Source organism: Xyrauchen texanus, chromosome 48 (genome assembly GCF_025860055.1).
Source record: "Xyrauchen texanus isolate HMW12.3.18 chromosome 48, RBS_HiC_50CHRs, whole genome shotgun sequence".
Lineage (NCBI taxonomy): Eukaryota > Metazoa > Chordata > Actinopteri > Cypriniformes > Catostomidae > Xyrauchen > Xyrauchen texanus.
Genome location: NC_068323.1, coordinates 26,837,361 through 26,850,214, shown reverse-complemented (window position 1 = coordinate 26,850,214; position 12,854 = coordinate 26,837,361). Strand labels below are relative to the sequence as shown.

The following is a 12,854-nucleotide window of genomic DNA, read 5'->3' as shown; positions in this document are numbered from 1 at the left end:
GGTCGGGGAGTCCAGTCCCCACTTGCCTCGCAGACGGCGGCCGTTCACCGCGTCCGGGCTACTCCCTCCCCCGGTGGATGGCAGTGCCGCTACCCTGGGTGGACGGCAGTGTCGAGGACTCAGCGACGAGCATCCCTCCTCCTTCCCGGGCTTTGGCACCAGTGTAAAGGGGTTCAATGGGAAGGAGGAGGCGAGAACCGGCTTGATAATATAAATAATATTTTAATTATAAACTTAAAAGACAACAAACAGTTCTGCTGGAGTCTTTTAATTGGACTCTGAGTAGAGCATCATGGAGAGAGGCTGTAATATCTGTCCTCCCTAAGGAAGGAAAAAATATAGAATATTGTGAGTTATTTCGCCCGATCTCAATACTGAATGTTGATTACAAACTCTTTACCTCTATAATCACTAAGAGAATGGAATATTATCTTATAGATTTGATTCATGAGGATCAAACAGGATTCATTAAAGGCTGCCAAACTCACGACAGTATAAGATGAACATTGCATGTCATAGACCAGGCCAAGAAACAACAACTGAGTCTTACACGGAGAAAGCCTTTGACCGGGTCAGCTGGCCCTTTTTATACAAGGTACTCGAGCGTCTTTGCTTTAATAATCAATTTATTAGGTGTATCCAGTCACTATATGATAGTCCGAGGGCCAGGGTAAAAAATTAATGGCCACCTAACTGATAGCTTTCAACTGTCTAGAGGTACTCGACAAGGCTGTTGCCTCAGTCCAGCGCTCTTCGCGTTATTCATAGAGCCCTTGGCACAGGCGATTAGGCAAAATGAAGAGCTTAGAGGCATTACTATTGCAAATACTGAACATGTAATTGGACTTTTTGCGGATGATATTATTGCCTACCTCCAAAACCCAGATGTAAGCCTCCCTAAACTTATGAGTACTCTGACAGAGTTTGGTCAGTTGTCTGGTTATCACCAAAACATTACCAAAACACAAGTCCTGACCATTAACTACTCCCCCAGTAAATCCATACGACACAATTATAAACTTAAATGGGACGCTAAAAAGTTAAAGTATCTAGGTGTGTTTATTTCTGAAGATCTAGATGATTTGTTCAGTTTGAATTTTGAGAAAGTTACTGACTCAATACAAAAAGACATGAAGCGCTGGGCAATGCTGATACTAGACTTCAATGCTAGATTGGAAATAGTGAAAATGTATTTGCTTCCCAGATTTTTGTATCGTTTCATGTCATTGCCTATCAGGATTGCTGACTCACATTTTAACGCTTGGGACCGGTTAATATCATGATTTATTTGGTCTGGGGCTAGACCCAGGATAAAATGTAGGACACTTCAGATTGATAAAGATCATGGCGGTTTAGCCCTTCCAAATCTGAAGGAATACTACTACTCATCTCAAATGAGATATATGGTCTACTGGTGTTCCCCAGAAATTGAGGCTCGATGGAGACTGATTGAACTAACCCAGGGACAGAGCCAACCTCAAACCCATCTAGGAGGTAAAGTTATCACAAACAAAGATGGGAATCGTATAGTTGAAGATACGCTATTAGTTTGGAAGGAGGTTGTAAAAAAGTACAAATTGGCTAACGATATTAAACCTTTGATCTGGCCCTCCTGCAACCCGAGCTCTCGACTAGGTGAAATAGACTCTTCATTTTTGAGTTGGAAAGATCAAGGCCTTGTGGCACTGTGTCAGTTTGTAGACGGCAACACCTTTAAGACATTCGAACAACTCAAGAGACAATACAAACAAGAGAACTGAGATCTATTCAAATATTTTCAAGTGAGACATTTCTATAACAGTGAAATAAGAAAAGGTATCTCTCCTGAAGGCAATGACATTGTTAAAGTTTTTATTAATGCTTATAAGCTCCTACCAAGTAAAACTATCTCTAAATTGTATAAAGCACTGCAGAAACTAAATGGAAATAATACCTTGTATATTAAGTCAAAATGGGAAAAGGAGCTGTGTATGGAAGTGTCAGAGGGTGATTGGCTTTCGATTTGTGTGACACAACAGACGTCTACTAGCTCTAAAAGATGGAGGGAATTTGGGTGGAAGAGTCTGGTCAGATTTTTCATTACACCTCATATTATTAGTAATCAAAGGGGTGAACAACAGCAATGCTGGCGACAGTGTGGACATCAGAACACCAATCATTGTCATATATTTTGGACGTGCTCAAAGTTAGAACAATTCTGGGACAGTATCTTTTTAATTACTGGGAGGATAATGGGTTATGACATCCCTAAAGACCCTAAGTTTTTCTTGTTAGGTCTACTACCTGGTGAGGTGGTCCAAAAAGACGACCCGGCCCTGCCTTCCACCCTGCCACACTGATTTATTACACGTTCTTCCTTCAGGTGTCATTACTACCATAACATAGAGGCTTTTAAATTAACAGTGTTCAGATAGTTTTTTTATTTTTGTTTTTTTTGGCCGAAAATTTCCAATGGCTGAAATTTAGATGCATCCCTTGTTTTTAAGTGGAGGTTCCAATTAAAAGCAGTTCAACATGCGAACAATCATCCAAAATGTGTCTTGAGACCCCTGTATTCTGTGCCATTCTGCTGTACTCCATCTAGCCATTTTGTAACAGAAATACGCATCCTATTTCAACAGACCTTAACTCTTAAACATGTGAAACTGCAGTGTAAAGCGAGGGTGTGCATGCATGTTTATGCCTATGTATTAATCCTTGACGCTAAACCCTGTAGAATTCCTGCTGTTGGAGAACGTGGTGCATCATTTCAGTTACCCCTGCATACTGGACCTGAAGATGGGGACGCGACAACACGGTGATGACGCATCAGAGGAGAAGGCCGCTCGTCAGATGAAGAAATGCGAGCAGAGCACATCTGCCACGCTAGGAGTGCGTGTGTGTGGGATGCAGGTGAGATACAATTAGCAGAATATGACAGTAAATAGGCTGATGGAATTTTTTTTTTAGGTATACCTAGAGGTATATGCAGGGGTTCCCTATTGAAACGAAAGATTCACCCATCCCCTCTAGTGTTCAGGTGAAGAGTTTCTACGCCTCACCGCCAGAATCAGTTTTTTTTTCGCCTCAGTGACACATCCACCTGTTTCCCGCAGCATTCCAGAAGGAGCTCTATCCTTTGATATATATTTAGAATATATATAATATTATTAGGGATGTTGATTTAACGCATTAAGTGCGATTAATTTGATTAATTTTACGCAATTAATCGCAATGCCTGTAATAAGGAAGATTCCTGAGAAATACAAACTTCAGCTGTATGGGCAATGTGCAGTTTATACAGTGAACAAAACAACCCTTCAGCAGGCAGCACAACACAAACATGCATTACGTTCTTGCTTTCAAAACACTTGGAGTGCAAATTCAAACTAACGGATCTCAAGATGTGTTCTAAGTATTTAAATATATTTAACACACATATATATATATATATATATATATATTTATTTATTTTCATTTTTTATATTTAAAGATAACTGTATAATTATTTCATCATTATATTTAGAATTATTTTTATATGAGGGGCTTTCTCAGCAAAAATGTGTAAAAAATGTATTGTGGACATTTTTTATCGATTGACAGCCCTAAATATTATATATATAAAGTGACATAAAACACAAATTTAAAGAGCCGCTTGTGTGTACGTGTCCTCTGGGCTCGACAGACGTGCCGGCGCGTCCTGCTGGATATTTTTGTCATTACAGCGGAAACAACTTAAAATACTCCGTAATTTTGGGGTATACAGATAAGTTTAAGACATCATTAGAGACTATAAAGGGTCTACTTTTATTTGTGTACACTCACAATTCAACAAAACCTTGTGCTTTTGTAAAATAAAGAAAATAAAAAGGGTGAGCTGTCAGCAGTCTCTGGGTTTGCGAGCATATATCTGAAACGCGTCACAAAAATGCTGAAAATAACTGAAACTCCGCGAATACTTATCACACAAACATGAAACATTTGTCTAAAGAAAGCTTAAAATGTCTACTTTTTAATGAAACAATTCAAATTTAAAACAAATATTCTCCTGCAATGTAATCTGTATGAAACAAAGCGCTGTACATGTTTCAGCTGGCTGAGCTCATTAAATTTACATTTACATTTATGCATTTGGCAGACGCTTTTATCCAAAGCGACTTACAGTGCAATTATTACAAGGACAATCCCCCCAGGAACAACCTGGAATTAAGTGCCTTGCTCAAGGACACAACGGTGGTGGCCGTGGGGTTAGAACCTGTGACCTTCTGATTAACAGCCCTGTGCTTTAGCCACTACGCCACCACCACTTCATATATTAAATTAATAGTGATCCCACCCACCAGCAGAGCGCTCCATTCATACGCTAATGTGCTGAGACGATCAATGCAAAAATGCTACACGCCCCCGACAGTGAAGTTGTAAACATTTCATTAATTTTTCTGTGCGTTTGCAACGATACTCAGGCGAGAAAGCTCCAGGATAGTATGGAAGAGTTAACATTTTCCTCAGAAGAAGAGTGGGACTCCGATGAACATTTGTATTTTGAAGAGAGACTTGATCCAGCCGAGGATACAATTTCGGATGATTAAGTCATTTAGTTTTCATTAGCTGACATGCTATTTTATATAAACATGTACATATTTTACTAGTGGGACTGTTTCCAGACTTGCCAGACAGGATTCAGAGTATTGAAATATGTCCTAATAAGCAAGTTTTAGTTACATTGAAATGCTGTTTCGACTAAAGCAGGTATTTAAATTGTATGCTGTATAATATAAATATGATATGTAATATGATATAAAAATAATATTAATGTTTAGATTATATTTTATTTAATGTTTATGATGCCTCATTATCATCAACAAAGCTTGTGCTTGCAAATATGAGTAAAATGCACTTTAAATATGCCCATATTAGAAAATCACCATATTATGATTTCTGAAGGATAATGTGACACTGAAGACTGCAGTAATGATGCTGAAAATTCAGCTTTGATCACAAATTGCATTTTACAATATATATATTTTTTTTTTTTTTTTAAATAGTACAAATTATCACAGTTTTTACTGTATTTTGGATCAAATAAATGCAGCCTTGGTGAGCAGAAGAGACTTCTTTTAAACGGTATTGTAGGTCTAAAATTAAGTAAAGTCTTTAAGTAAAGAAAATTTATAGTCAGATTACTTCTTCTAACTTAAAACTTGATTTCAAAACTTGATCATTAAGTCTCTTCATATTCATTCTCTTTCTGTCACATTCCTCATTGATAGGCCCAGGGGAGGGGTCTATGTCTCCTCAGGTGTGAATTACAATACATATTCATGATCATTCACGCCTCCTCGCATATGACCTTTCTAACACTAAAAGTGTCTTACAAAAGTTAAATTACTATATTGTTTTGTATGAATGAGTGATCAGGATGGTGTTCACATCATTTTGTAACAAAAACTCTAGGCTACAAGATCCAGTTCTCAAATGTCTTGTGGACAAATGTTTAGTATGTGTTATATGGCCTTATTTCAATTACTTAAAAAGTTTGTTTTTTCAAATACCATGCATAAAGGTTATTATTTCAAAAATACAAACCTGTACATACATGTTGCTCACATATTATTGTAGCCTAGTTTGTGCTGAATACAGTGTTATCAGACTTAAGCCATTAATGTGTTTTTAAGCAACTGAAAAAAGCACAAATGTCAAGGCATGTCAAAACTTCACCAAGGCCCAAAACACCCTCAGACCCCAGAGGGTTAAAAGTATTCCTGTGAGCGGCATATCTCTCCATCTGACCAACATGAGAGCTGCGTTCGCTGCCTGGGCCGCAACCACGCCGAAACAGCTCTCATGTTGACTCGAGGGACCACATGAGGATGCATGGCGGGGCCGCAAGGTAGAGATGGAAGAACCCGAGGAGGATCTCGTGCCAGCGCAAGTCCTTTGAGCCCCTCGAACTTCCCACGCAGCATCCTCGCCAGTGCAGAACGACCTCCGGCCCTCTATGGATGAGCACGGTGTTGTCATATTCGTCACACACTGACTGAGTCATTCGTGTCCTCACACGGGCGGTTGAGGAGCTCGAACTTGAGAGGTCCCCTCCAGAGGACCTGGTAAATTCTCGCCTGAACTAGTGGTTCCTGCAGGCTGGCCGCCACCAGCAGGCCGCAGCCCGAAAAACGGTACCGTTCTTCACAAATTCCACGGTGAGCTCATGAAGACCTAGTGCACGTGAGATGAATAGGGTGCCTATTCGTCTCACTTCCAGATTGGAGAAGCTGTTGTCCTCACAAAGGTTTACAATGTGGAGGAAAAGGGATATGCTAAGCTTCCCCCATTGAAGAGTAAGTTGGAGCTCATCTCTATCCTTCTACCGCTATGGGATGGAAATTCCACACCGCTATGCCGACTGTTGTCAACACTGGCTGCCGCACTGCCTCAGATCTGGTGCTGCGAGCCACTAAGTTTACTGTGCATGCCATCAGAAATGCAATGGGTCATCTGGTGGTTTTGGACCGGCATGCCTAGTTAATGCCCACGGAGATGCCTGATGCAGAGAAAGCCGCCTTGCTCAACACCCCTGACGGCCTCTTCAAAAACACCATGGAAGGCTTTTCTGAATTCTTCATTGGGAGAAATAGGAGGTGGAAAAGGAGTCGCAAGCGATGAAACCCTGTTTGCCTAAGAGAAGTTTTTCCTCTCATCCACCTGCTCTTGCTCTGTTTTGAGCCTGTGCCCCACAAAAAACCCCACTCCCACACCTCAGCAGCGCCAAGATCCACCTAAGACCCATCTGTGAGACCACATAAATGATGGCCCAAATGGAAGCCTTTCCCGCCTCAGTACGAAACCCCCGCCGAAGGACCCCCCCCCCACCCCGCCCGGCAGCAGACATATTCATGTGTGTCGTTTGCCAACAAAGAATGCTCATACTGTACATTCTCAAAAAGAGGATTCTCTTCACATTTCTCACACACCACACACTCAGACTGGGTGCAAAAAAACTATTGAGTACAGTTATTCTCCAATTTGCATGCCGGCCGCCTTAATTCAATGGCATTATACCTTCCACGGTTCCGTCACAAGACTTTTATGGCCAGAATTTCACAGTCTCCTCGCGAAAGATGCGAAAGACATTGTTTCAGACTTACAAACTCACAAAGAGTTTTACAGACACTATTTTCTTGTTCCAAATAAAGACAGCAGGCTTTGTCCGAGCCTAGATCTCTGTGATGGCCATTCAAAATGTTAACTCAGAAACAGATCTTATCACACATCTGCCCACAGGAATGGATTGTATCAATAGACCTAAAGGTACATTCATGTCCGAATTGACATTCATGTTTCATGTCCCCACGCACATTCACGAAATCAACCTGGCCATTTTGTTTGCTTAGGAGACCTGGCTGGAGTCACTCAGAACATCCTGGATTCAAACTCGCAACTCCAGGGGTGATAGTCATCATCAATACTCGAGAAAAGTTTTTTCTAAAATACTGCATTAGTGGAATACCAGACAGTTATGACAAGCATTTTCTGATGATCTACTGTTGATGAATTGCTGCTAATTCAGTATGAATTAGCCAATTTGACAATGTTCATTATAATGTAATAAGAGGTGTAGTTTTTCCGATATATTGGTGCCAATAGTTGCTCAGTTATCGGAAAAAATCAACACTGATAGTTACTGATAATATTTTAGTATATTGTAGATGATTGTAAAAGTGTATGTTTGTTTTCTTTGTATTTATGTGAGCTGGAAGCACAGACATTTCAAAATAAGAGTCTCCAGTGTATCTGGAGTGGGCTTGTTCATATTTAATAGTTCAACATTATGCACCAAATATTTTTTTTCTTTTGTCTGGTTATTATTGGGATTTTGGTTTTACGATCTGGAATTTTGTTCATTTTGGACTTTTGATGCCTCTACAGTATGTCTGCCTATCACTGTAAGGAACTTTAAAATCACTGTGGACACACTACTTAAAGTTTGGACACACTTGACTAAATATATGTTTCTCACAATATTTACTTTCCTAATGTGATATACAGTTTACTTCACCCATTGAAAATTTGAAAACAGTATAATCAAGCCTTGATAGAATTTCACACGTGATACATTTCGATGTCATGCAGCTAAATAAAGAACATTATCACCAGCTGCAGTGATGCAGTATTTTTTTCAAAAGCTTTACACAGCTTTGACAACCACAAAGCCAATTGAATGATAAAAAACTGTCTTTTTCATTTGAATTCTGCTTATCTGGTGTGTTTGTTCTTCAGGTGTACCAGATGGACACTGGTCATTATCTATGCAGGAACAAGTACTACGGCCGCGGTCTGTCTATCGAAGGCTTTCGACATGCGCTATTTCAGTTCATGCACAATGGCACGCAGCTGCGCAAAGACCTGTTTGAGCCCATTCTGAGCAAACTGTGCAGTCTGAAATGTGTGCTGGAGCGCCAGGCGTCATACCGCTTCTACTCCAGCTCTCTGCTCATCATATACGAGGGCAAGGATCCCGAGATGGCTGAAGCCTCGGAGAAGGAAAGTCAGGCCTCTCCGCACAGATCGCAGGAGAAACCCCACGCCTTGGACCCTCACACCCCTCCTCAAGCACCGAGCGTGGACGTGCGAATGATAGATTTCGCCCACAGCACATTTAAGGGTTTTCGTGATGACCAAACAATCCATGATGGACCAGACCGAGGCTATGTATTTGGACTGGAGAGCCTCATCAACATTTTGAAGGAAATCTGCAAGGAAAATCAGTAGCCGAAACGTTTCTTTGTTTGTACAGAACATCTAATGAAACTGCCCATCCTTATACAACCCAGAGAAACTTTTGTAAAAATGGCACATTGATACAAACTTACATGTGTTTTTTCTGTCAGTTCTGAATTAAACTCAGGGGGCTTTCATAAATGCAGGAAATGGAGGTGACCTCTACAAAGGTTCTTGATTTGTTCCCCTGCCTTCAGAACAGAAATGGCTCCTGCCCCCATCATCATCACAGTAGGCGCTTCAGCTCTGTTTCTCTCATGAATTCATCGCCACCATGTGGTCAGCTGAAGAACTGCAGTCATGATTCATTATAAGCAGACAGACACTGCTCAGGGCATGTCCAGGGTCAGGTTCCCTCTACTGTGTGTGACTGGTAGAGAGAGAGAGTGAGTGAGTGAGTGTGTGTGATTTAAACGTAAAGTATTGTCAAATTTCAGAATATTTCACCTCATAATAATCTGAAAATTAAGCCTATTTTAGGACCATTCAAATTAGATTGTATGTGACATTATTTTCATGACAGCTGTGCACTACTAGACAGAAATTTTCTCATTTCTATGGAGCCCATTAAGAGGACAGGTAGAAATTTTATTTTTGGAAAGAGTATTGCATTCTCCTGCATTTTGGGTTCCCTCACAATACCTTCCAACCCTGATGAAAATTAATTATGGTTTTACTACAGTAGCTTTTGGACCATGGTATTTATAGTAAAACCATAACATCAAAACTTACCATGATTTTACTACATTAACCATATTTTAGCTATGATATTCATAGTAAAACCATAGGAATAATAAAGGAAAACAAAACTATAGTATAAAATTCACAATCATTCTGCCAAAAAACATGAAACTATGGTTAATGTGTGGTACAAGTATGGTTTTTAAAACTGTTGTTTCCACTAAGAAAACGCCCTTACAAAAATGTATTATGGTTTCAGTATAGTAAATCTGTAATAACCATTTTTGTGGTAAGAACCAATGCTTTAAAACCATGGGACGTGTACCACAAATTAACCATAGTGTAACAATAGTAAAATGAACCATGTTTTTGTCAGTATTATCATTATTTTTATTACCATTCTTTTGGTTTTCCTGTATTATTATCATGGGAGACATATGGTTACTGGAGAATAAAAAACATTGTAAGTTTTGTGGTTTTACTAAAATGCCATAGTTAAATTTACTGTTGTAAAAGCATGGTTCAATTTCATCAGAGATAATAATAATAATAATAATAAATGTATGTTTCTCTCTAAATTCTCATGTGTAATGTCAGCATGTGTTTGTTTGTAATTAGCATTATTCTCAGTGATGATTCACAATGATGGCACAATGATTTTTTATTATTCCCTTTATTTAATTATGTATTTTATTTTATTTAAATTCAGTACAACAAATACAATGGTGCACTTATAATTGTACTTTGCAATTAAATCATATTTCCATTACAGCAAAGAAAATTGGGGGGATGTGTTGTAAGGAATGTGGAAATTGCATTAATGCATTAATGGTCCTAAAATAGGCTTCATTTTCCTTGTGCTAAAACTTCATTTAGAATTTTTGTGGGTGAAATATGAGGCGAGATTCACCCATGTGTGTTGATCAGGAGTTCGGGGTTGTAGTATTTATCAGGAGTAATAAAGGGAGACGTTCAGCTCAGAATAGCTGATGAAAGCTTTATTGTAGGAGCGGCTGGCTTTTAAAAGCCTTTATTAAGTCCATGAATTCTGCCGTATGGCAATAGTTGATAAATCCAGTATATAACAGGTCAAATGTTGCTTTTTTTGGTAGCTATCTTACTTAGTTCATTTAGAGCAATCATAACATTTTACTGTTTTTACTCTGTTTTCTTTTTGGAGTTATTTTTCCCCAGCCTCTTTTTTAAGCGGTCTTAGGGAAATAGGTGGAAATGTTTGTTCAATTGTATTCTTGAATTGAGATAACCCTTTTGTTGCAAAGCCTTTACCTATCCCAAACACATGCTTATCATTACACAAGAAAACCTCAGTGGACCATCTGCACTAGAGATTATTCTAAACACATTACAAAAGCATGATTTGTTTTTTAGTATGTTTTGAGGTTGATTTGAAGGCTTGTCTGTTAGTTACACCGATACACAGTGTAATTTTGCCCACCCTCAGCACATGTAGCAACACATCTGAAAGAAAAACATAAGGAAAAAATAGTCCACCTTCCCTCGATTTGTTCCTGTGTGTCCTGTCAGCATTGTGAGTGATTGGAGGACATCTCCTGTCTCCTCATAGTGACTTGTTTAGGATGTTCTCTGTGTCAGTAGAAATATTCTTGCACTGTAGCGTCATCCTTATAATGACAAATGGGCACTTTTCTCCTTTTTCTGACAGACAGACATCACTTCCGGCCATATTGTCAAATTGTAATAACTGCATGTCTTGTTTTTTTTAGTTGGTCAGTCGTGTTGCTGTAGGGATGTGTCTGTTTTTAGACCTGTGATTGTGGTCTATAGCCATCTCTCACTTACATTTATCTTTTGCAACTGTTTACCAAAGTCATAGCCATTATGATTGATCTGAACATATAATTGTGCCCTAAAAATATTTGGCCAATTAAGTCACACTTAAAAATATCTGAATGTCAATGCATTAGTTAACATAACATACAATATCAAACCAAGTGTAAATTATTTTCATTCAGACACTTTTAATAGTTGCTTATGTATCCAACAACTTTTTATGGCCAGTGTATGTGATTAATGGCTTGAAAAAATAGCACGTCTGATCATTTCAGTAAACTTTGAAGGGAATGTTTGAGGAAAAATACCACATGTTTGATGTGTTCTGTCAATAAATAAGCATTGTACAGAAATTATGTTTCAGAATATTATGAATACATCACTGATAAACGTGTAGCAGTTTTGTTTAACTGAAGCTTTCGAGTGTGCTGGAGCTTGAGGAACACAGAGATCATGATGTGTGTTAAAGGGATGAAATCATCTGTAGATGTGCTTTGTCTTTCATAGGTATAGAACCTGTAGAGAAATAAGATTAATACCCTTGAAAATTATCCTCTATATTGTTGTTGCATGGATGGATATTTTTTTAAGAAAAATATAATATGACATCTTTGAATGTGAGCTATAAATCGTTTATTTAAAAAACAAAAAACAATTGTTGTCCTGTCTCTTTTATGTTTTGTGACTGCATATATTTTGTATAAAATAATAAAAAAGTAGCAACCACTAATATTCAAATAATAAGTCGAATAAAAAATAGATGATTTTAGATTAATCAATCTGTATAACAGCAATATAAAACAAAACTTAATTAGCATTTCATTAAGGAACTACTAAAGATTGCTTTGCAAAACTGATAAAGGCCAATTACCAGTAAATATGACAATATTGTTTTCTTGTTTGTCAGGCTTTTTATAGAGGACTTTAATAAACATGAAAATCTTATTTGACTATGTATGTATTATTTGTTCAAATAAAGCTACATAGAATAAATACTGTATAGATATTGTATAAAACAAATTGTAACGGTAAATATATACAAAATTGGAGACACCCAGATTGTGGAGTCAATACAATGTTGCCTGAAGAGTGAAAGTTGGTTTTAAACCACTCCATATTGTAAAAAAAAACAAAAAAACAAATCAACAATGTAAGTTTTACGGTATGAAATTCCATGTTCATAACATGTTTTCAATGTTTATCAGTGTAAGTAAATAAATATACAGGCCTATTCTGAAATTACTGAGATTATCTACAAACGAAGAAGAAAAATAATAGTTTTCTAGTGAACACTGTAATATTTTCATCAAAGGCTCATAAAGTGTTTATATATAAATAAAACCAGAATTGACTTTACAAATTGTTGGTTACAAATTGAATTTGAATTTACGATAAAAAAAAAAAAATTGAACTGTTGGGCTTTTACTTGAATTTTTTTTTTAATTCTCATTCACTTCCGCGCCACGTTGTTCTGAAATGATTGGTCATTTCGGCGCGTGTGCCATTTAAATGCCATTTATTATATTGGTTAAGCGATATTTTATGTTACAACAGCTGGTTCAATGCATTAAAACAATTATAATATTTGTGAATTAATTAAAAAT

The 12,854-nt window shown here is 37.9% G+C and overlaps 1 protein-coding gene across 2 annotated transcripts in view; it reads left to right on the top strand.

Annotated features, from left to right (window-relative positions):
• Positions 1 to 11,905, top strand: part of ip6k1 (inositol hexakisphosphate kinase 1) — a 123,005-nt gene extending 111,100 nt beyond the window's left edge. For both annotated transcript variants that reach the window (XM_052121705.1, XM_052121706.1), the window contains exons 5-6: positions 2,717 to 2,892; positions 8,257 to 11,905. In XM_052121705.1, the coding sequence (XP_051977665.1) occupies positions 2,717 to 2,892; positions 8,257 to 8,748 (668 nt within the window). In that variant the 3' untranslated portion in view covers positions 8,749 to 11,905. The remainder of the gene's footprint in view (positions 1 to 2,716; positions 2,893 to 8,256) is intronic.
• Positions 11,906 to 12,854: the final 949 nt, after the last annotated feature.